The 24,650-nt window shown below is 38.8% G+C and overlaps 1 protein-coding gene and 1 pseudogene across 1 annotated transcript in view; both read left to right on the forward strand.

The window, feature by feature from the left end:
* Positions 1 to 838: 838 nt before the first annotated feature.
* LOC106965998 (peptidyl-prolyl cis-trans isomerase A-like) lies at positions 839 to 1,552 on the forward strand (annotated as a pseudogene).
* An 8,879-nt stretch (positions 1,553 to 10,431) lies between these two features.
* LOC106965986 (uncharacterized) overlaps positions 10,432 to 24,650 on the forward strand; it is a 59,578-nt gene continuing 45,359 nt past the window's right edge. The window contains exons 1-2 of the mRNA XM_027044514.2: positions 10,432 to 10,549; positions 22,575 to 23,150. Of these exons, the coding sequence (XP_026900315.2) occupies positions 10,432 to 10,549; positions 22,575 to 23,150 (694 nt within the window). The remainder of the gene's footprint in view (positions 10,550 to 22,574; positions 23,151 to 24,650) is intronic.

Consider the following 24,650-nt stretch of genomic DNA (forward strand, 5'->3'; position numbering starts at 1 on the left):
AACAACATGCTACTAAACAATGAATGGGTCAATCAGGAAATCAAAGAAGAAATTTAAAAAAAACCATGGAAATAAATGAAAATGAAAACAGCACAGTCTAACTCCTTTGGGATGCAGCTAAAGAGAGAAGTAAATAGCAATACAGGCCTACCTTAAGAAGCAAGAAAAATCTCATATAAACAACCTAACTTTACACCCAAAGGAGCTAGAAAAAAAAAAAAAAAGAATAACAAATGAAGCCTATAGCTAGCAGAAGGAAGGAAATAATAAAGATTAGAGCAAAAATAAATGATATAGAACAAACAAACAAAAAAAACCAATAGAACAGATCAATGAAATCAGGAGATGGTTCTTTGAAAAAATTAATAGTTGATAAACCCTTAGCCACACTTATCAAAAGGAAAAGAGAAAGGACCCAAATAAATAAAATCACAAGTGAGAGAAGAGAAATAACAACCAACACCACAGAAATACAAACAATTGTGAGGGAATATTATGAAAAACTATATGCCAACAAATTGGACAATCTAGAAGAAATGGATGAATTCCTAGAAACATACAAATGACCAATATTGAAACAGGAAGAAATAGAAAACTTGAACAGACTGATAACCAGCAAAGAAACTGAATCAGTAATCAAAACATCTCCCAACAAACAAAAGTACAGGGCCAGATGGCTTCACGGGGGAATTCTACCAAACATTTAAAGAAGAGTTAATACCTTTCTTCTCGAACTTTCCAAAATAATAGAAAAGGAAGGAAAACTTCCAAATTCATTTTATGATGCCACATTAGCCTCACATCAAAATCAGATAAAGAATCCACTAGAAAAGAGAACTACAGGCCTTGCAGACACTGCCACCCTGGAGCCACCTGCGGTTCCCAGCTATGGTCAACCTCACTGTTCTTCAACATTGCTGTGTTGAAGAACACTTGGTCCGTGTCTCCTTTGAGCTGTTTGCAGACAAAGGTCCAAAGACAGCAGAAAACTTTTGTACTGTAAGCACTGGGGAGAAAATATTGGTTATAAAGGTTCCTGCTTTCACAGGATTATTCCAGCATTTATGTGCCAGGGTGGTACCTTCACGTGCCATAATGGCATTGCTGGCAAGTCCGTCTATGGGGAGAAATCTGATGATAAGAATTTCATTCTGAAGCATACAAGTCCTGGCATCTTGTCCATGGCAAATGCTGGACCCAACACAAATGGTTTCCAGTTTTTCATCTGCACTGCCAAGACCTAGTGGTTGGATGGCAAGCATGTGGTCTTTGGCAAGGTGAAAGAGTGCATGAATATTGTGGAAGCCATGGAGCACTTTGGGCCCAGGAATGGCAAGACCAGCAAAAAGATAACTATTGCTAACTGTGCACAAATCTAATAAATTTGACTTGTGTTTTATCTTAACTTCCAGACCACTCCTGTACCTCAAGAGGGCACCCTTTTGTCCCCATCTGCTTGAAATATCCTATAATCTTTGTGCTCTCACTGCAGTTCTATGGGTTCCATATTTTCCTTATTCCCTTCCAAGTCTAGCTGGATTGCAGAGTTAAGTTCATGATTATTGAATAAAAACAAAAGAACAACAACAGCAAAAAGAACTACAAGCCAATATCCCTGATAAACATTGGTAAAAAAAATTCTAAATAAAGTACGAGCATACTGATTCCAACAACTTGTTTGTTTATTTTTAAAGTTTATTTAGTTTGAGAGAAAGAGGGAGAGAGGGAGAGAGAACATGAGCAATGGAGGAGGAGAGAGAGAGAGAGAGAGAGAGAGAGAATCCCAAGCAGGTTTTGCACTGTCAGCACAGAGCCCAATATGGGGCATGAAGTCATGAAATGTGAGATCATGACCCAAGCCAAAACCAAGAGTCAGATGCTCAACTGATTGAGCCACTCAGATGTCCCCCAACAATACATTTAAAAAATCATTCACCACCATCAAGTGGGATTTATTCTTGAGATGCAACAGTGATTCAATATTCACAAGGCAATCAGTGTGATACAACACATTAATAAATGAAAGGGTAAGAACATTATAATCATTTCAATAGATGCAGAAAAAGTATATAACAAAATGTAACATCCATTCATGATAGAAACCATCAACAAAGTAGGTTTAGAGGGAATATATCTCAACATAATAAAGACCATATATGAAAAACCCACAGCGAATATCATCCTCAATGGGGAAAAACTGAGAGCTTTTCTTCTATGGTCAGAAATGAGATAAGGATGTCCACTCTCACCACTGTATTCAACATAGTACTAGAAGTCATAGCCACAGCAATCAGACAACATAAAGAGAAAAAAAGGCATCCGTATTGGCAAGGAAGAAGTAAAACTATTTGCAGATGACATGATACTCTATATAGAAAACCCCAAAGAACTGTTAGAAGTGATATACAAGTTCAGTAAAGGTGCAAGATACAAAATCAACATACAGAAACCTGTTGCATTTCTATACACCAATAATGAAGCAGCAGAAAGAGAACTTAAGGAATCAATCCCATTTATAATTGTACCCAAACCAATTAGATACCTAGGAATAAATACCTAGCTAAACAGGCAAAAGACCTGTATTCTGAAAACTATAAACATTCATGAAAGAAATTCAAGATGATGCCAAGAAATGGAAAAATATCCCATGCTCAAGTGTTGGGAGAACAAATGTTGTTAAAATGCCTATACTACCCAAAGCAATCTATACATTTAATACAATTCCTATCAAATACCAACAGCATTTTCATGGAGCTAGAATAAGCAATCCTAAAATTTGTATAGAATTACAAAAGACTTCGAATAGCCAAAGCAACCTAGAAAAAGCAAAGCAAAGCTGGAAGCATCACAATTCCAGACTTCAAGTTATAGTAGTGAACAAAACAGTAAGGTCCTGTCACAAAAACAGACACATAGATCAATGGAACGGAATAGAAAACCCAGAAACGAACCCACATTTATATGGCCAGCTAATTTTCAACAAAACAGAAAAGAATATCCAATGGGAAAAAGTCTCTTTAACAAATAATTTAAGGAAAAGTGGACAGAAATATGCAAAAGAATGAAACTGGACCACTTTCTTACACCATACACAAAAACAATTTCAAGATGGATTAAAGACCTAAATGCGAGACCTGAAATCATAAAAATCCTAGAGACGAACACAGGCAGTAATGTTTTTAACATTGGCCACAACAACTTCTTTTTAGATATGTCTACTGAGGCAGGGGAAACAAAAGCAAAAATAAACTATTGGGGCTTAATCAAAATAAAAACTTCTGCACAGTGAAGGAAACAATCAACAAAGCTAAAAGGCAAACTATAGGATGGGAGAAGATATTTGCAAATGACATATCTCATAAAAAGTTCGTATCCAAAATATGCAAAGAACTTCTCAAACTTAACACCCCAAAAATGAATAATCCAATTAAAAATGGGCAAATTATACAAGTAGATTTTTCCAAAGAAGACACACAGATGGACAACAGACACATGAAAAGATGCTCAACATCACTCATCATCAGGGAAGTACAAATCAAAACTGCAATGAATATTGCCTCACATTTGTCAGAATGGCTAAAATCAACAACACAAAAAACAACAGGTGTTGGCAAGAATGCAAGAAAGGGGAACACTTTTGCACTGCTGGTGGGAATGCAAACTGGTGCAGCCACTCTGGAAAACAGAATGAAGTTTTCTCAAAGAGTTAAAAATAGAACTATCTTATGATCTAGCAATTGCACTACTAGATATTTACCCAAAGAATAGAAAAATGCTTATTCAAAGGGATATATGCACCCTGGTGTTTATAGCAGCTTTATCTATAATAGCTAAATTATGGAAACAGCCTAAGTGTCCATTGACTGATGAATGGATAAAGAAGATGTGGTATATATATGTATATATACATATACATGTATATGTAATATGGAGTAATATGGAATATTACTCAGTCATCAGAAAGATAAAATCTTGCCATTTGCAATGACATGGATGGAGCTAGGGAGTATAATGCTAAGGGAAAAAAGTCAGAGAAAGACAAATACCATATGATTTCATTCATATGTGGAATTTAAGAAAGAAAACAAATGAGCATGGGGGAAAAGAGAGAGACAAACCAAGAAATAGACTATTTAAAAAAAATTTAAATTTATTTTAGAGAGCACATGCAAGCAGGGGAAACGGACAGAGACAGAGAGAGAATCTCAAGCAGGCTCCACGCTCAGTGTAGAGCTGAACGTGGGGCTCAATCCTACAATCCCAGGACCATGACCTGAGCTGAAATCAAGAGTCGGATGCCCAACTGACTGAGCCACCCATGTGGTGTGAAATAGGCTCTTAACTATAGACAGCAAACTAATGGTTACCAGAGGGAGATAGTGGGGGAGATGGGTTAAATAGGTGATGGGGATTAAGAAGTGTACTTGTTGTGATGAGCACTGGGTGTTCAATGGAAGTGTTGAATCACTACATTGTATACCTGAAACTACTATTACACTATATGTTAACTAACTGGAATTTAAAATAAAAACTTAAAAAAACAAAACAAACAAAATTCATAGATGCAGAGAATAGATGTGGTTGTCAGTGGGGAGGAGATGTGAGGGGGTGGGCAAAATGCGAGAAAGTGGTCCAGACGTATAAATTTCTAGTTATAAAATAAATCAAGAGGATGTAATGTACAGTATGGTAACTACAGCCAATAATATTGAATTGCATATTATGTAACTATATGGTGACAAGAAGATACTAGACTTGTGGTGATTATTTGGCAGTGTACACAAATATCAAATCATTATGTTGTACATCTGAAACTAATATAATGTTATATGTTAATTATACCTCAATAAGAAAAAAACAAGGAACAATGGTACTGCAAAACAAATCAAAACCCACAAAATGACAATAGTAAGAACTTACCTACCAATAATTACTTTAAAAATAATGAATTAAATTATCCTATCAAAAGACATAATGGCTGAATTGTTAAAAAAAATAAACATGATTCAATGATATATTGCCATAAGACATCCACTTTAGCTCTAAAGGTGCACATAGACTAAGAGTAAAGGGATACAGAAAGATAATTCAAGCAAGTGGTAAACAAAAGAAAGCAAGGGAGCTATTCTTATGCAAGTAAAAATAGACTTTAAGCAAAAAATGGTCAAAAGAGACCAAAAGTCATTATATAATGATAAAAGGGTCAATCCACTAAGAAGACATAAAACTGCTACTTTTTATGTGTCTATTATCAGAGTATCTAAAAATATAAAGCAAATACTAACAGAACTGAAAAGAGAAATACACAATAATATAATAATAGTTGAGGACTTTACTTTTTAATTTTTATTTAAAAAATTCATTTGTAAGTAACCTCTGAACCCAACATGGGACTTGAACTCACAACCCTGAGATCAAGTGTTGCACGTTCCACTGACTGAGCCAAGCCAGTTGCCCCAATAGTTAAGGACTTTAATACTCTACTCTCAACAATGGGTAGGTCAGCCAGACAGAAAATCAATAAGGAAACAGTGTATTTAAAAAAAATTTTTTTTTAACATTTGTTTAATTTTGAGACAGAGCATGAACAGGGGAGGGGCAGAGAGAGAAGGAGACACAGAATCGGAAGGCTCCAGGCTCTGAGCCATCAGCCCAGAGCCTGGGGGCTCGAACTCATGGACCGTGAGATCGTGACCTGAGGTGAAGTCAGACGCTCAACCGACTGAGCCACCCAGGCGCCACAGAAAACAGTGTATTTGAACAACACCATAGGACAAATGGATTTACCAGACATCTAAAACCCAATCCATCTGACAAAAACAACCACCACCACCACCACAACAGAATACATATTCTTCTCAAGCACACATGGAGTATTTTCCAGGATAAATCAAATGTTGAGCCACAAAACAAGTCTTAGCAGATTTTGAAAATGTTTATTTATTTATTGTGAGAGAAAGAGAAAGAGAGAAAGAGAGAGAGTGTGCTCACGAGTGGGGGATGGGCAGAGAGAGAGAATCCCAAGCAGTTTCCATGCTCAGTGTGGAGCCCAACGCAGGGCTCTATCCCACCACCATAAGATCACGACCTGAGCTGATATCAAGAGTTGGACGCTTAACTGACTGAGCCACTCAGGCGTCCTAAGTCTTAGCAAATTTAAGAAAATTGAAAACATTCCAAGTTTCTTCACTGACCACAATGGTGTGGAACTAGATATCAGGAAAACTGGAAAACTCACAAATACATGGAAATTAAACAACATATTCCCAAACAAACAATGGATCAAAGCAGAAATTAAAAGAGAAATCAAAAAGTATCTTGATACAAATAAAATGGAAACACAATATACCAGAACTAATGGGATGCAGTGAAAGTAATTCTAAGAGGGAAGTTTATATATATATATAAGCATACAACAAGAAAATAGAAATATATTAAACAACCTAATTCTACACCTAAAGGAACTAGAAAAAGAACAAACTAAGCCCACAGTTAGCAGAAGGAAGGAGATAACAAAGATAAGAGCAGAAACAAATGAAATAAAGGAAAAACAATAGAAAAGATCAATGAAACTGAGTTAGTTCTTTGAAAAGGTAAACAAAATTGACAATCCTTTAGCTAGACTACCCGAGAGAGATTGAGAGAGAGAGAGAGAGAGAGAGAGAGGGAGAGAGAGAGAAGAGAAGAGAACACAAAGCAATGGAATCATGAACGAAAGAAGAGGCATAACAATTGATACCACAAAAATACAAAGGATCATAAGACACATGAACAACTAAATGCCAACAAACTGGACAACTTAGAAGAAATGGATAAATTCCTAGAAACATGCAATCTACCAAAACTGAATTAGGAAGAACAGAAAATCTGAGCAATGAGTAAGGAAATTGAGTAAGTACGTCAAAAACATTGTGACAAAGAAAAGCTCGGGACCAAATGGTTTAACTAGTGAGTTCTACTAAACATTTAAAGAAGAATTAATACCAGTATTTCTCAAACTCTTCCAAAAAAATTGAAGAGGAAGGAAAACTTCCAAATTTATCTTATGAATCAAACATTACTCTGATGTCAAAACCAGATAAGGCTTGGGGCGCCTGGGTGGTTCAGTCGGTTAAGCGTCCGACTTCGGCTCAGGTCATGATCTCACGGTCCGTGAGTTCGAGCACCGCATCGGGCTCTGTGCTGACAGCTCAGAGCCTGGAGCCTGCTTCAGATTCTGTGTCTCCCTCTCTCTCTGACCCTCCCCCATTCATGCTCTTTCTCTGTCTCAAAAATAAATAAACATAAAAAAAAATGAAAAAAAAAACCCAGATAAGTCTTGATGACAACTATAAGCCAATATCCTTGATCCTTACAAAAATTCTCAACATACTAGCAAACCAAATTAAGCAATAGAGTAAAGGGTCACATACCATGATTTAGTGGAATTCATACTTGGAATGCAAGGATGGTTCAACATATACAAATCAATACATATGATACATTGCATTAGAAGTATGAGATTGAAAAATCATATGGTCATCTCAGTAGATACAGAAAAAGCATTTGAAAAAATTCAATATCCATTCATGATTAAAAAAACTCTCAACAAATTAGGTGTAGAAGGAACCTACCTAACCATGATAAAGACCATATATGATAAGCCTATAGCTACCATCATACTCAATGGTGAAAGGTTAAAGCTTTTCTTCTAAGATCAGGAATAAGACAAGGGTGCCCACTCAGACCACTTCTATTCAACATAGTATTGGAAGTTCTAGTCAGAGCAGACAGACAAGAAAAAGAAATAAAAGTTACCAAAAATGGAAAGGAAAACTAAAATTGTCTCTATTTGCAGATGATTTTATATATAGAAAATCCTAGAGACTCAACCAAAGGACTGTTAGATTTAATCAACAAATTCAGTATAGTTGCAGAAATCAGTGGTGTTTCAATACAGTATCAATGAATTTTCAGAAAAGGAAATAAAGCAAACAATCCCATTGACAATACATGAAAAACAAAATACTTAGGAATAAATTTAACCAAGAGGCAAAACAAAAAGACGTTGATAAAAGAAATTAAAGAAGGCACAAGTAAATGGAAAAATATTTGGTGTTCATGGATTGGAAGAATTAATATTGTTAAAATGTCCATACTACCCAAAACATTCAAAGCAATCCTTATTAAGATTTCATATGAGGAACCACAAAAGTCCCTGAATAGGCAAGCCAATCCTGGGAAAAAAAGGGAAATGCTGGAAGCACCACACTTCCTCATTTCAAACTATATTACAAATGTCTAGTATCAAAACAGTATAGTACTGGCGTAAAAATAGACACATAGTCAATGTAATAGAATGAAGAGCCCAGAAATAATTCCATGCATTTATAATCAACTAATATTTGACAAGGGAGCCAAAAATACTCAATGGAGAAAACACAGTCTCTTTAACAAATGGTGCTGTGAAAATTGGATATTTACTTGCAGAAGACCCCTATCTCACACTACTCACAAAAATTAACCTGAAATGGATTAAAGACTTAAATGTAAGATCTGAAACCATATATCTCCTATATTAAAAAATAGGGAAAAACTTGTTGACATGGGTCTTCACAATGATTTTTTGGATATGACTCCTAAAACAAAAGCAACAAAATAATAAATAAGTAGGAATACATTAAACTAAAAAGTTTATACACAGCAAAACAAACAATTAACAAAATGAAAAGGCAATCTAGGAATGGGAAAAATATTTGCTAACCACATATCCAATGATGGGTTAACAGCCAAATATATAAAGAATTCATTCATGTAATTCATTAGGACCCCCCCCCCAAATAATCCAACTAAAAATGGGCAAAGGCCAGAATAGATATTTTTCCAAAGAGTATATATGAATGGCTAACACATGCATGAAAAGGTGCTCAACATTAGACCTGAACGAACATCTCTCCAAAGATGATATATAGATGTCAAACAAGAATATGCAAAAATGCTCCACATCATATGTCATTAGGGAAATGCAAATTAAATCAATGAAATTTCACCACACGTCTGTTAGAATAGCTAAAATCCATAACACTGATAACACCCAATGCAGCAACAGGAACTCTTACTTATTGCTGGTGGAAATCAAAATTATACAGCCACTTTCGAAAGCAGTTTGGCAGTTTCTTTTTTTTTTTTAATTTTTTTTTCAACGTTTATTTATTTTTGGGACAGAGAGAGACAGAGCATGAACGGGGAAGGGGCAGAGAGAGAGGGAGACACAGAATCGGAAACAGGCTCCAGGCTCTGAGCCATCAGCCCAGAGCCTGACGCGGGGCTCGAACTCACAGACCGTGAGATCGTGACCTGGCTGAAGTCGGACGCTTAACCGACTGCACCACCCAGGCGCCCCAACAGTTTGGCAGTTTCTTACAAAACTAAACATGCTCTTGGTGTATGATCCAGGAATTGCGCTCATTGGCATTTCCCCAAGTGACTTCGAAACTTACGTCCATACAAAACCTGTACCTGGATGCCTATAACAGCTGAATTCATAATTGCCAAAACTTGGAAGCAAGCAAGATGTTCTTCAATGGGTGAATGGATAAATAAACTGTGGTACGTTTAGGTGATGGAATATTATCCAGCGCTAAAAAGATATGAGCTATCAAGCCCTAAAAAGACATGGAGAAAACTTTAATGCATATTATTCAGTGAAAGAAGCCAATCTGAGAAATGTACATACTGTATGATTCCAACGATATGACCTTCTGGAAAAGGCAAAACTAAGGAGACAGTAAAAAGATCAGTTGGTGCTAAGGGTTAAGGGGGAGGTGGGATGAATGAAACATAGATGATTTTTAGGGCAGTGAAATTATTCTGTGTGATACTATAATGGTGGATATGTCATTACACATTGTTCAAACCTACAGAATGTATAATACCAAGAATCAACCATAATCTGAACTACGAACTTTGGGTGACAGTGATGTCTATTATAATAAATAGGTTATTCTGTTGACAGATTTTGACCATGGGGAAGGCTCTGTGGATGGGGAGGACAGAGTATGTGTGGAAAATCTGTGTACCTGATGCTTAATTTTTTTGTAAACCTAAAATTGCTCCAAAAAATGGTCTATTTAAAAAAAGAAATTATACTCTATATATCCTATAAATAAAAAAATCAATGTTAGTTATAACAGAAAGTAACTCTTCCTTCTTTCCTTCCTTTCTTCCTTCCTTCCCTTCTTCCTTCCATCCTTCATTCCTTCCTGCCTTCCTTCCCCCTCCTTTCTTCCTTTCTTTCTTCCTGAACAATCCAGTCCAAAACCATCAGGTGAGTCTAAGCAAGTTAAGTCTGTGTGGGTTGAGGAAAAGAGTGAGACAGTGAGAGGTTGCACAAATAAAGGTAGGAGGACATCCCTGCAGCAAGGGGTGGAATGTCAGAGTCTGCAAATGGGGATGGGGACATTTGTGCTGAAGGCCCGGTGCAAGGTGTTGAAGTCTGAGAAGAATGAAGAATGTAATAGAAGGGTCCATGGGCGATTGGGTTTCAAGTGGGAAAAAGAAGGCAACCATGGTAACTCAATGTGGAGTGTTGAAGATCTACCTGGCTAGAGAGGGCATCCATAAAGTGGAGTGGTAGCAGCCAGCACAGGGTTCGGGTTTAGGCAGGGTAAGGAGAGTAACTGTGTGTATGGGGATAGCAGCAGCAGCTGGTGTGACGTGTTAGAGCCTGAGAAGGGTGAGAAGCACATATGCAATGGGAATGGAGGAGGTATAAGTCAGTATAAGATGTCAAAGCCCAAGTAGGATCAGAAAGTCATATGGACAAATACTGTATGACCTTACTTATATGTGGAATCTTACAGAAACAGAGAATTAACTGGTAATTACCAATGGTGGGTGGTGGTGGTGGGGGGGAATGAGGGAAGGAGTGAAGGAGATTGAAAGATATAAGCTTCAAGCTATAAGATAAATAAGTTTTGGAGGTGTAATGTATAGCCTGTTGACTATAATTTTTTTTTCAATATATGAAATTTATTGTCAAATTGGTTTCCATACAAAACCCAGGGCTCATCCCAAAAGATGCCCTCCTCAATACCCATCACCCACCCTCTCCTCCCTCCCACCCCCCATCAACCCTCAGTTTGTTCTCAGTTTTTAAGAGTCTCTTATGCTTTGGCTCTCTCCCACTCTAACATCTTTTTTTTTTCCTTCCCCTCCCCCATGGGTTTCTGTTAAGTTTCTCAGGATCCACATAAGAGTGAAAACATATAGTATCTGTCTTTCTCTGTATGGCTTATTTCACTTAGCATCGCACTCTCCAGTTCCATCCACGTTGCTACAAAGGGCCATATTTCGTTCTTTCTCATTGCCATGTAGTACTCCATTGTATATATAAACCACAATTTCTTTATCCATTCATCAGTTGATGGACATTTAGGCTCTTTCCATATTTTGGCTATTGTTGAGAGTGCTGCTATAAACATTGGGGTACAAGTGCCCCTATGCATCAGTACTCCTGTATCCCTTGGGTAAATTCCGAGCAGTGCTATTGCTGGGTCATAGGGTAGGTCTATTTTTAATTTTCTGAGGAACCTCCACACTGTTTTCCAGAGTGGCTGCACCAGTTTGCATTCCCACCAACAGTGCAAGAGGGTTCCCGTTTCTCCACATCCTCTCCAACATTTATAGTCTCCTGATTTGTTCATTTTGGCCACTCTGACTGGCGTGAGGTGATACCTGAGTGTGGTTTTGATTTGTATTTCCCTGATAAGAAGCGACGCTGAACATCTTTTCATGTGCCTGTTGGCCATCCGGATGTCTTCTTTAGAGAAGTGTCTATTCATGTTTTCTGCCCATTTCTTCACTGGGTTATTTGTTTTTTGGGTGTGGAGTTTGGTGAGCTCTTTATAGATTTTGGATACTAGCCCTTTGTCCGATATGTCATTTGCAAATATCTTTTCCCATTCCGTTGGTTGCCTTTTAGTTTTGTTGGCGGTTTCCTTTGCTGTGCAGAAGCTTTTTATCTTCATAAGGTCCCAGTAGTTCATTTTTGCTTTTAATTCCTTTGCCTTTGGGGATGTGTTGAGTAAGAGATTGCTACGGCTGAGGTCAGAGAGGTCTTTTCCTGCTTTCTCCTCTAGGGTTTTGATTGTTTCCTGTCTCACATTCAGGTCCTTTATCCATTTTGAGTTTATTTTTGTGAATGGTGTGAGAAAGTGGTCTAGTTTCAACCTTCTGCATGTTGCTGTCCAGTTCTCCCAGCACCATTTGTTAAAGAGACTGTCTTTTTTCCATTGGATGTTCTTTCCTGCTTTGTCAAAGATTAGTTGGCCATACGTTTGTGGGTCTAGTTCTGGGGTTTCTATGCTATTCCATTGGTCTATGTGTCTGTTTTTGTGCCAATACAACGCTGTCTTGATGATGACAGCTTTGTAGTAGAGGCTAAAGTCTGGGATTGTGATGCCTCCCGCTTTGGTCTTCTTCTTCAAAATTACTTTGGCTATTCGGGGCCTTTTGTGGTTCCATGTGAATTTTAGGATTGCTTGTTCTAGTTTCGAGAAGAATGCTGGTGCAATTTTGATTGGGATTGCATTGAATGTGTAGATAGCTTTGGGTAGTATTGACATTTTGACAATATTTATTCTTCCAATCCATGAGCAGGGAATGTCTTTCCATTTCTTTATATCTTCTTCAATTACCTTCATAAGCTTTCTATAGTTTTCAGCATACAGATCTTTTACATCTTTGGTTAGATTTATTCCTAGGTATTTTATGCTTCTTGGTGCAATTGTGAATGGCATCAGTTTCTTTATTTGTCTTTCTGTTGCTTCATTATTAGTGTATAAGAATGCAACTGATTTCTGTACATTGATTTTGTATGCTGCAACTTTGCTGAATTCATGTATCTGTTCTAGCAGATTTTGGTGGAGTCTATCGGGTTTTCCATGTATAATATCATGTCATCTGCAAAAAGTGAAAGCTTGACTTCATCTTTGCCAATTTTGATGCCTTTGATTTCCTTTTGTTGTCTGATTGCTGATGCTAGCACTTCCAACACTATGTGAAACAACAGCGGTGAGAGTGGGCATCCCTGTCGTGTTCCTGATCTCCGGGAAAAAGCTCTCAGTTTTCCACCATTGAGGATGATGTTAGCTGTGGGCTTTTCATAAATGGGTTTTATGATGTTTAAGTATGTTCCTTCTATCCCAACTTTCTCAAGCGGTTTTATTAAGAAAGGGTGCTGGATTTTGTCAAATGGCTTTTCTGCATCGATTGACAGGATCATATTGTTCTTATCTTTTCTTTTATTAATGTGATGTATCACGTTGATTGATTTGCGAATGTTGAACCAGCCCTGCATCCCAGGAATGAATCCCACTTGATCATGGTGAATAATTCTTTTTATATGCTGTTGAATTCGATTTGCTAGTATCTTATTGAGAATTTTTGCATCCATATTCATCAGGGATATTGGCCTGTAGTTCTCTTTTTTTCCTGGGTCTCTGTCTGGTTTAGGAATCAAAGTAATACTGGCTTCATAGAATGAGTCTGGAAGTTTTCCTTCCCTTTCTATTTCTTGGAATAGCTTGAGAAGGATAGGTATTATCTCTGCTTTAAACGTCTGGTAGAACTCCCCTGGGAAGCCATCTGGTCCTGGACTCTTATTTGTTGGGAGATTTTTGATAACCGATTCAATTTCTTCGCTTGTTATGGGTCTGTTCAAGCTTTCTATTTCCTCCTGATTGAGTTTTTGAAGCTTGTGGGTGTTTAGGAATTTGTCCGTTTCTTCCAGGTTGTCCAATTTGTTGGCATATAATTTTTCATAGTGTTCCCTGATAATTGTTTGTATCTCTGAGGGATTGGTTGTAATAATTCCATTTTGATTAATGATTTTATCTATTTGGGTCATCTCCTTTTCTTTTTGAGAAGCCTGGCTAGAGGTTTGTCAATTTTGTTTATTTTTTCAAAAAGCCAACTCTTGGTTTCGTTGATCTGCTCTACAGTTTTTTTAGATTCTATATTGTTTATTTCTGCTCTGATCTTTATTATTTCTGATCTGCTGGGTTGAGGCTGCCTTTGCTGTTCTGCTTCTATTTCCTTTAGGTGTGCTGTTAGATTTTGTATTTGGGATTTTTCTTGTTTCTTGAGATAGGCCTGGATTGCAATGTATTTTCCTCTCAGGACTGCCTTCGCTGCGTCCCAAAGCGTTTGGATTGTTGTATTTTCATTTTCGTTTGTTTCCATATATTTTTAAATTTCTTCTCTAATTGCCTGGTTGACCCACTCATTCTTTAGTAGGGTGTTCTTTAACCTCCATGCTTTTGGAGGTTTTCCAGACTTTTTCCTGTGGTTGATTTCAAGCTTCATAGCATTGTGGTCTGAAAGTATGCATGGTATAATTTCAATTCTTGTATACTTATGAAGGCTGTTTTGTGACCCCGTATGTGATCTATCTTGGAGAATGTTCCATGTGCTCTCGAGAAGAAAGTATATTCTGTTGCTTTGGGATGCAGAGTTCTAAATATATCTGTCAAGTCCATCTGATCCAACGTATCATTCAGGGCCCTTGTTTCTTTATTGACCGTGTGTCTAGATGATCTATCCATTTCTGTAAGTGGAGTGTTAAAGTCCCCTGCAATTACCACATTCTTATCAATAAGGTTGGTTATGTTTGTGAGTAATTGTTTTATATATTTGGGGGCTCCCATATTCAGCGCATAGACATTTATAATTGTTACCTCTTCCTGATGGATAGACCCTGTATTATTATATAATGCTCTTCTTCCTCTCTTGTTACAGCCTTTAATTTAAAGTCTAGTTTGTCTGATATAAGTATGGCTACTCCAGCTTTCTTTTGGCTTCCAGTAGCATGATAAATAGTTCTCCATCCCCTCACTCTCAATCTGAAGGTGTCCTCAGATCTAGATCTAAAATGAGTCTCTTGTAGACAGCAAATAGATGGGTCTTGTTTTTTTATCCATTCTGATACCCTATGTTGTTTGGTTGGCGCATTTAATCCATTTACATTCAGTGTTATTATAGAAAGATATGGGTTTAGAGTCATTGTGATGTCTGTATGTTTTATGCTTGTAGCAATGTCTCTGGTACTTTGTCTCACAGGATCCCCCTTAGGATCTCTTGTAGGGCTGGTTTAGTGGTGACAAATTCCTTCAGTTTTTGTTTGTTTGGGAAGACCTTTATCTCTCCTTCTATTCTAAATGACAGACTTGCTGGATAAAGGATTCTTGGCTGCATATTTTTTCTGTTCAATACATTGAAGATCTCGTGCCAATCCTTTCTGGCCTGCCAAGTTTCAAAAGAGAGATCAGTCACGAGTCTTATAGGTCTCCCCTTATAAGTTAGGGCACGTTTATCCCTTGCTGCTTTCAGAATTTTCTCTTTATCCTTGTATTTTGCCAGTTTCACTGTGATATGTCGTGCAGAAGATCGATTCAAGTTACGTCTGAAGGGAGTTCTCTGTGCCTCTTGGATGTCATTGTCTTTTTCCTTCCCCAGTTCAGGGAAGTTCTCAGCTATTATTTCTTCAAGTACACCTTCAGCACCTTTCCCTCTCTCTTCCTCCTCTGGGATACCAATTATGCATATATTATTTCTTTTTAGTGTATCACTTAGTTCTCTAATTTTCCCCTCATACTCCTGGATTTTTTTTATCTCTCTTTTTCTCAGCTTCCTCTTTTTCCATAACTTTATCTTCTAGTTCACCTATTCTTTCCTCTGCCTCTTCACTCTGAGCCGTCGTCGTTTCCATTTTGTTTTGCATTTCGTTTAAAGCATTTTTCAGCTCCTCCTGACTGTTCCTTAGTCCCTTGATCTCTGTAGCAAGAGATTCTCTGCTGTCCTCTATACTGTTTTCAAGCCAGCGATTAATTTTATGACTATTATTCTAAATTCACTTTCTGTTATATTATTTAAATCCTTTTTGATCAGTTCATTGGCTGTTGTTATTTCCTGGAGATTCTTTTGAGGGGAATTCTTCCATTTGGTCATTTTGGATAGTCCCTGGAATGGTCCGGGACTGCGGGGCACTTCCCCTGTGCTGTCTTGAATAACTTGCATTGGTGGTCGGGTCCACAGTCAGACCTGATGTCTGCCCCCAGCCAACCGCTGGGGCCACAGTCAGACTGGTGTGTGCCTTCTCTTCCCCTCTCCTAGGGGCGGGATTCACTGTGGGGTGGTGTGGCCCCTCTGGGCTACTTGCACACTGCCAGGCTTGTGGTGCTGGGGATCTGGCGTATTAGCTGGGGTGGGTAGGCAAGGTGCACGGGGGCAGGAGGGGCAGGCTTAGCTTGCTTCTCCTTAGGTGATCCACTTCAGGAGGGGCCCCTCTTCCGTGGACCTCTCGTCTGCGCTTGGCTCCGGAGACTCCGTTCTGCTAGTCTTCTGGTGGTTTTCTGGGTTAGTTAGGCAGGTGTAGGTGGAATCTAAGTGATCAGCAGGATGCGCAGTGAGCCCAGCGTCCTCCTAAGCTGCCATCTTCCAACTTTTTCCTGTTGACTATAATTATCAACACTGTATTTATTGTATATTTGAAAGTTCCCAAGAAAGTAGATTTTAAAAGTTCTCATCACAAGAAAAAATTGTAAACATGTGGGGTAATAGTTATTAAACTTATTGTGATAATTATTTTGCAATGTATACATATATCAAATCACTATGTTGTATACCTTAAACTTATATGATGTTACATGTCAATTACATTTCAATAAAACTAGAAAAAAATCTACCAAAATATTTCCTCTCCACCCTCCCCCTAGTAGCTACCATTTTGCCTTCTGTATTTTTGAATTTGAGTAATCTAGGTATCTTATATAAATGGAGTTGTTACACAGTATTTGTGCTTTTGTGTTTGGCTTACTTTTTTAGTTTATTTATTTATTTTGAGAGAGAAAGAGAGAGAGAGAGAGAGAGAGAGAGAGAGAATCAGTGGGGGAGGGGCAGAGAATCAAAGCAGACTTTGTGCTGACAGCAGTGAGACTGATATGGGGCTCGAACTCACAAACTGTGAGATCATGACCTGAGCCAAAGTCAGATGCTTAACCGACTGAGCCACCCAGGTGCTCCTGTGTCTGGTTTATTTAAGCATGATCTTTTATTTGTTCAGGATCTATCCATGCTATAGCACATATCAAAATGTCGTTCCTTTTTATGACTGAAGAAATATTCTATTGTATGTATATACCACATTTTCTTTGTCCATTCTTTCATTGAATGCACATTTGGATTATTTCCACCTTTTGGTTATTGCGATGAATGGTGCTATGAAAATTAGTATAAAAATATGTTTGAGTCCGTTCTTCAAATTCTTTTGTGTATATACCTAAATATGAAATTGCTGCATCAAATGGTAATGCTATGTTGAAGTTTTTAAGGGAAGCTCAATACTGTTTTCCATGGCAGCTGCACCATTTTATATTCCCAGCAGCAATGCATAAGGGTTCCAATTTCTCCCATTCACACCAGCACTTGCTGTTTTTTGTTGAGTGTTTTTATCATGAAAAGGTGTTGATTTTGTTAACATGCTTTTTCTGCCTCAAATTGTCATGTGTTTTTCTCCTCCTTCTTTCTATTAATCTGGTACATTCCATTTTTCCAGATTTATTGAGATAGAATTGACAATTAAAATTGTATATGTATACCATGTGTAATGTGGTGATTTGATATATGTATACTTTGTGAAATGATTACCACAATCAGAGTAATTAACATATCCATCATATTACATAGTTTATGTTACCTTTTGTTTTAGAAGAGAGAATGCTTACAAACTACTCTCTTAGGGGCGCCTGGGTGGCTCAGTTGGTTAAGCTGCTGACTCATGATTTTGGGTCAGGTCATAATTTTCCATCTGAGATTGAATCCCATGTCAGGCTCCATGCTGACTGTGTGGCTGTGGAGCTCTCTCACGTGCACTCTCTCTCTCTCTAAAAAAAAAAAAAAAAAAAAAAAAAAGATTTACTCTGTTAGGGATGTGCCCGACCAGCTCAGTTGGTAGAGCATGTGACTCTTGATCTTGGGGTTGTGGGTATGAGCCCTCATGTTGGGTATGGAGATTGCTTAACAATAAAATTTCAAAAAAAAAGAAAGAAAAAATCTTGTTTAAAAAAATTTACTCTCTTAGCAAGTTTCAAGCACACAATACAGTATTATTAACCATAGTCATCATGATTCATGATGTATGTGCATTAGATCCATAAAACTTATCTTACAACTGAAAGCTTGTACATTTTGATGAGCATCTTTCCACTTTCCCTATTCCCCAGATCCTGCCATTCTACTGTTTCTGTGATTTAGAACTTTTTATGTTTTTTGTTTGTTTGTTTGTTTTTGTTTTAGATTCCACATGTTTAGAGATCATATGGTATTTGTATTTACCTGTTTGGCTTATTCCACTGAGCATTGTATCTTCGAGGTTCATACATATAGTTGCAAATAGCAGGATTTCCTTTTTTCTTATGGTTGAATAACATTCATGTGAGGCTTACATAAAGCATCTTATAGTTATTACAGTGTATTCTAAGGTGATAACAACTTAACTCTGATTGCATACAAAAACTACCCTTTTACTCCATTTTGCCTCTGATGTTACAGTGTCCGTCTTTTTTTTTTTTTTTTTTTTGAGAGTTCATGGGAGGGGCAGAAAGAGAGGAACAGAGAGAGAGAGAGAGAGAGAGAGAGAGAGAGAGAGAGAGAGATTGAATCCCAAGCACTTACAGTGCAGAGCCCAACATGGGGCCCAAACCCATGAACTGCGAGATCATGACCTGAGCCAAAACCAAGAGTCAGACACCTGGGGGACTGAGTCACCCAGGCACTCCACAATATCTGTTTTTTTATATTGTGTATCTATCAATAAACTATTGTAGCAATAGTTATTTAATGCTTTGTCCTTTAATCTTCGCATGAGAGTCAAGTGATTTATACAACACCACACTATAGTGTGAGAGTACTTACTATATTCTTACCTGTACCAGTATGTTTTATTCTTTCATATGTTTTCATGTTAATAGCATCCTTTCATTTCAGATTAAGGAATTCCTTTCAGCATTTGCTATGGCAGGTCTAGTGATGATTAACTCCCTCAGACTTTGTCAGGGAAAATCTTTATCTCTCCTTCACTTCTGAATGACAGCTTTGCCAGGTAATGTATTCTTGGTTGGCAGTTTTTTTTTCCTCTCAGCATTTTGATTTTTCATCTCACTCTATCCTGGCCTGTGGTGTTTGTGTTGAGGATGACACTGATAGCCTTATGGAGTTTACCTTGTATGTGGGATTTTTTGTTTTTGCTTTTAATATTTCTTCTTTGTTTTGAGACTGTTTTATTATAATGTATTTTAGAAGATATCTTTGGGCTGAATATATTTGGGGACCTATGAACTTCATGAATTTGGATGCCCATCTCTTTCCAGAAATGGGAAGTTCTCAGGCATTCTTTCTTTTTTTAAAAAACATTTTTTTAATGTTTATTTTTGAAACAGAGATACAGCATGTAAGAATAGGGGGGAGCAGAGAAAGAGGGGGGCAGAGGATCCAAAGCGGGCTCTGCACTGACAGCAGTGTGGGGCTTGAACTCCCGAACCTTGAGATCATGACCTGAGATTAAGTCAGATGCTTAATCAACTAAGCCACCCAGGTGCCCTCTCTAGCATTATTTCTTTAAATAAGCTTTCTGTCCCTTTCTCCCTCTCTTTTCCTGCTAGTACTCCTAAAATACAGAAATTGTTTCAATTGATGCAATTTCATAATCCATGTAGTAGTCTTTCTTCAGTCTTTTTCATTCTTTTTGTTGTTGGTGATCTCCTCTAAATAAACAATTTCATGTGATTTGTCCTCGAGTTGAGATTCTTTCCCTTTATCAAGACAGTTGGTGTTCTCTACTGCAATTTTCATTTCATTTGGTGCGGTCTTCAGGTCCAGAATTTCTGTTTAGTTCTGTTTTGTGATTTCTATCTCTCTGTTAAACTTCTTATTTTGTTCATGTGTTGTTTTCCTGATTTTATTGAATTGTTTTTCTTTGTTTCTTTGTAGGCTACTGAGCTTCCTTAGAGCAACTATTTTGAATTTTTTATCATTCAAATCATAGATTTCCATTTCTTTTGGGGTTGGTTAGTAAAAAATCAATTTGTTCCTTTGCTGGTTTCATTTTCCCTTGATTTTTCATGTTCCTTCAAGTGTTGGATTACTGTCTTTGCATTTGAAGTAGTAACTTCTTCCAGTCTTTATTGTCTGTCTTTGAAAGAGAAATAATTTCTGTCAGCCTGTTTAGGGATTCTCAGATTTTCTCAGACCATTCCTATAGGTATGCCTGCTCCACACTTCTTGTCCCCTTTGTGTGTGTGTGTGTGTGTGTGTGTGTGTGTGTGTGTGTGTGTGATTCTTAAGGTTATATGCCTTCTTTCTGCAAAACTAGACCTAGTGCTGACAGCTTCAGCATTACTTTTCCTAGGGCAGTGGTGAATATTCAAGTTTGTTTGCTTTCTCAGAATCTTGCAGAGTTGGACCAATTTTCTGTGCATGTTCATGAGCTCTCTGCCAATCTTGCACTTGCCATTCGCAGGGGCACACATGGGGAACTGGCCACAAGATGTGTGTGCGGGGGATTATGTGGGTGAGGCATAGAGAGCATTAGGGATGCCTGTGGGCCATTTGGGGGAGTCTGCAGGCAAGATCCCTCTAGTGATTTGTGGTGGCCCTTGTAACGAAGTCCACAAAGCAGTTAGTATGTTCTATGTCTCTTAGAGCGGTGCACTCTAAGTCTTGCCTGCTCTGCTCCCAGCCTCTCCTCACCTTCAGTTGTGCAGCTTACCTCAGTATTCCAGATGGGGTGAGAAAGAGATGGGCATCTTTGGCCGTGTTGCCCACACTGGGGAATCTGGGTACTCACTCACATGCTCTCACTTTCTGCTATGGGAGAAATTGCAAGCCAAGGGGTTCTTCTTAGTACTGAGCTGTGCTATCTTGGGGTATGGGGACACAGATAAAGTAAACCTACTTCTCTTACTTTCTTCAATGGATCCAGTCTTTGTTTTTGTTTTTTCTTTCTCCCAGGATGTGCTAGAACTTCTCCACTGGACTCCTGGACTCCCATAAAGGGGAAGTATCACAAAGGATACTCTCATTTGCTGGCGTTGTCAAAATCAGGGTTCTTTGAGGGGAAGACGTTAGAAAACTATCACTCCTGTGGTTTATTACATTAAATGGTTTTTGTATGTAGAACCATCCGGGCACTCTGGGAATTAATCTCACTTGGTCATGACATAACTCTTTTTTGTTTTTTGAAACATGTTATCATATTAGAAAAGGGTTTTGTTTTGTTTTGTTTTTTTTTGATCTATAAATCTTTTAACATGTGCTGAGTTTAGTTTGCTAGTATTTTGTGGACAAGATTTGGATCTTAATATTTTAATGGAAGGAAAGAATGCAACCTAAGGCAGTTAGGATGGAAAAACAAAAATTTAAGTTAGAAAGTTGGGGGAACAGAGATTTTACATATTATTTTTATATATTAAAAACATCAATAAAAGAAACAATGAATTTGACATTGCACACCTATGAAAATTGTAATTAAATATTTTACAAATATTATAGAACAGTTTCAACCATACTTTCCTTCAAAAGAAGATTGCCAGATAGGAAAATCATGGATCTGGAATCCATTTCTTTTTATGGAAAGATATTTAAAATTTTAATTACAATATGGGATAAACTGTTGGAACTGGCCACTTAAGAGGACTGAATATGAATTTTGAAAAAAAAATCATCAGTTAATTTTAGATAAAGGGTAAGAATGAACCACGAATTTACTGAAGTTGCTTTAAAATCAGTTCTTCCATTCCCATTAACATACCATCATGAGACAGTTTTCCTACCATGAGAAATTAGAAATAGTTTAGATATAAAATTTCCTCTGCCTTTATCAATCCAATCTACTTTAGATAAATTACCACACAAGAAAAAATATATGTCACATTGAAAGCTTTAAGTATTGGTACACAATGGATTCATTCATTCAGAGTATGCTTACAGGCATTTATTAAGAGAAGAGAAACTTCACTCACACCTTTGCTTTAGTTACAACTGTAGAACAAAAACAGTGTAATAGCCATTTACTATAATAAATGCTGATTGGCAAATTTTCTCAAAGCAAAGTGTACAGTTTTTAAAATTATTTTCTGTTTGTCCTGATTGCTGAAATGTAATTTTGTCTGTTGAATTTCACATTTAAAAAATGAATTTGTATTTTGTATAATTTTTTCCATTTCAGTTTACGTGTAATTTATTCTTATCTTAATTTAGTTAAGTATCAGTGATTGACGGATTAAGAAAGAAAAAACGGGTCCTTCATCTTGGACTAAGTAGCACTGGTGTAAATACCTAAAGTGTGCTCCTAGACAGCATACTGCATTTTATTCAAATTCGCCTGATAGTGGGCCTTAGGCAATTATTTATTAAATAAATGAATGAATTTTCAATCTTGAACGCTAGGTCCACACTGTTAATCAGATGTCTATTACAGTCTCTCAATGATTACAGTTGCTGACATTTTTGAAGTTATTAAATGCCTTCACCTATGCTAGGCGCTTTTCCTTCCACCACTTTCACGCACGTTCTCCTTTCTCCCCGGGGAGAGGGCGTGCCCAGCACCACGACCCGCCTTATCTGTGCATTCGTTGGTGGATCCCGAGGCCTGTTACTGCCGAGTCCCGCCCAAACCACGCCCTCACGCATTCCGCAGGACCAGGAGAAGGCGTGGTCATTGTGGCGCTGGACCTTCGAGACCGTCTCCTCTCGTAAGAATCAGGACGCGCTCGAAGGCCGGCGCTGTGAGGGTGGGAGTGCATTCCGCGGTCCCGCGCGGCGCGAGAGGCCCGCGACCGCTGCTGGCGCACGCCGCGCCCCGCTGCCCCGGCACGCGGCCTCCGCGCGAGTTCGCGCACGCACGCGCGCGCGCACCTGCCCAAGCCTCGGCCTGGGCGGCGGGGACGCGCCTGGCGGAGGCTGGGCCGCTGAGGTACGAGGGGAGGAGCCCGAGCTGTGGCGCTGTTGTCGCTGCTGTCGCCGCCACTGCCGCCGCCCCCGAGAGGAGCATGTCTGCAACTCGAGCCAAGAAAGTGAAGATGGCCACCAAATCGTGCCCCGGGTGCGACCAACAGGTGGGCGCTGAGGGCCGGCCGGGCGGGTGCGCGGGCGGGCGGCCTTTGCTGGCGACCGTTGGCTGTGGAGAGGCCGCCTCGCCGGGTCCGGGAGGCCGAGCGGGCGGGCCGGCCCTTGGGCTCGGGGGCTACAGTGGGAGCCCGGAACGGGCCGGGTTGAGCCGAGGGGGTGCCAGGGAGGCGCTCAGGCTCGCAGTCCGGCCGGCGACAGCCGGGCGACTGTGTGCGCGGGAGAGAGGCGTGGGTTTCTCTAGAGCCGACGAGGCGCCCTGTCCGGACCCTCCCCGAGTCGCCTGGCCGGCTCCGGGTGACAGCGGCGGGAACGCGGGGACAGCGGCCCAAGTGGACGAGCACGGCCCTTTCAGTCCCCTTCTGCCCCGACGAGAATGCCCGATGTGCCCGGCTCCAGGCTCCTGGGTTCTGGCTCCGAAAGCCGCTCCTGCCACGCAGAGTTGCTTTGTTCCTGTCAGATGTATATGGTGACAAAAAGAGCCGCAGCCATAATGACATTTTCCGTTTAGATTTCAGTAATTTGGTGATCTTAATGTTCTTCTTAATAGTTTTCATAACCCAAATAATCATTTGTTAATTTGTTTTAAATTTTTAATAGAACACCATTAACTACCAAGTTATGTTAAAGCCCTGTTTCTTAAAATAGTATGTGTCTAAATTTTTTAAAAATGAATTTGCCATTCTTACCTGTATGTGGTTTCTTGAATTTTTAATACCTGCTTTATAAACCAAGTTCACAAGGTCATGCAATGGCTTTATGACCACCAGTGCTCTAGTGCAGGTAGCCACTCAGGCTTATCCCAGGCCCCTGGGCCCAGATATAAAAACTCCGTGTAATCAGAATAGCATCAGAATTGTGGTTAGAATTGTGGTCAGTCCTTAGCATACTAAGGACTATCTCTGCCTTTCCATACAGCTCAGATATGGAAGCAAACAAACAAAAACAAAAAAACCCCACAAAACCCCCCAAAACCCTTCTAGTGGTTGCAAGACTTACCATGGCTTAGAAATTTCATGTTTCTTAGCCCATGAGCAAGAACTTTGCTTCCAAGATTTTGCAGGGAATGGTGTGATTATATTGTACTTAGGGAGGCCTAAAACTGTAGCTTCTCATCAGGTACCTTCCAGTCCAGATGCCTTATTAAGGGGCCATTTTTACCATAGCAATATTGCCTAATGACACTACTCGATTAGGCTGACCAGGATCAAGAGTGCTAGACTTACCCAAATTTTTTTTTTTTTTCCTCAGGAAGGACTTCTGTGAGCACTTTACTAACATGTCATAATCCTATGAAGTTTTTTTTTTCTGTTGTTCTATAAAATTTGGCTATTCTTAACTAGAAAAAGTAGAAATTCATTTAAAACTGCAATTAAAACTGTTGGTAAGACATCTTTTATGCCAAAATGAAGTGTCTATCTTTTCAAAATATTGCCTCCCTTGGCAATAGAAATTTACCGCCTCCTCTAAAAATTTCTCTCAGCAGTTTG

The sequence above is a fragment of the Acinonyx jubatus genome, chromosome E2, assembly GCF_027475565.1.
Source record: "Acinonyx jubatus isolate Ajub_Pintada_27869175 chromosome E2, VMU_Ajub_asm_v1.0, whole genome shotgun sequence".
NCBI lineage: Eukaryota > Metazoa > Chordata > Mammalia > Carnivora > Felidae > Acinonyx > Acinonyx jubatus.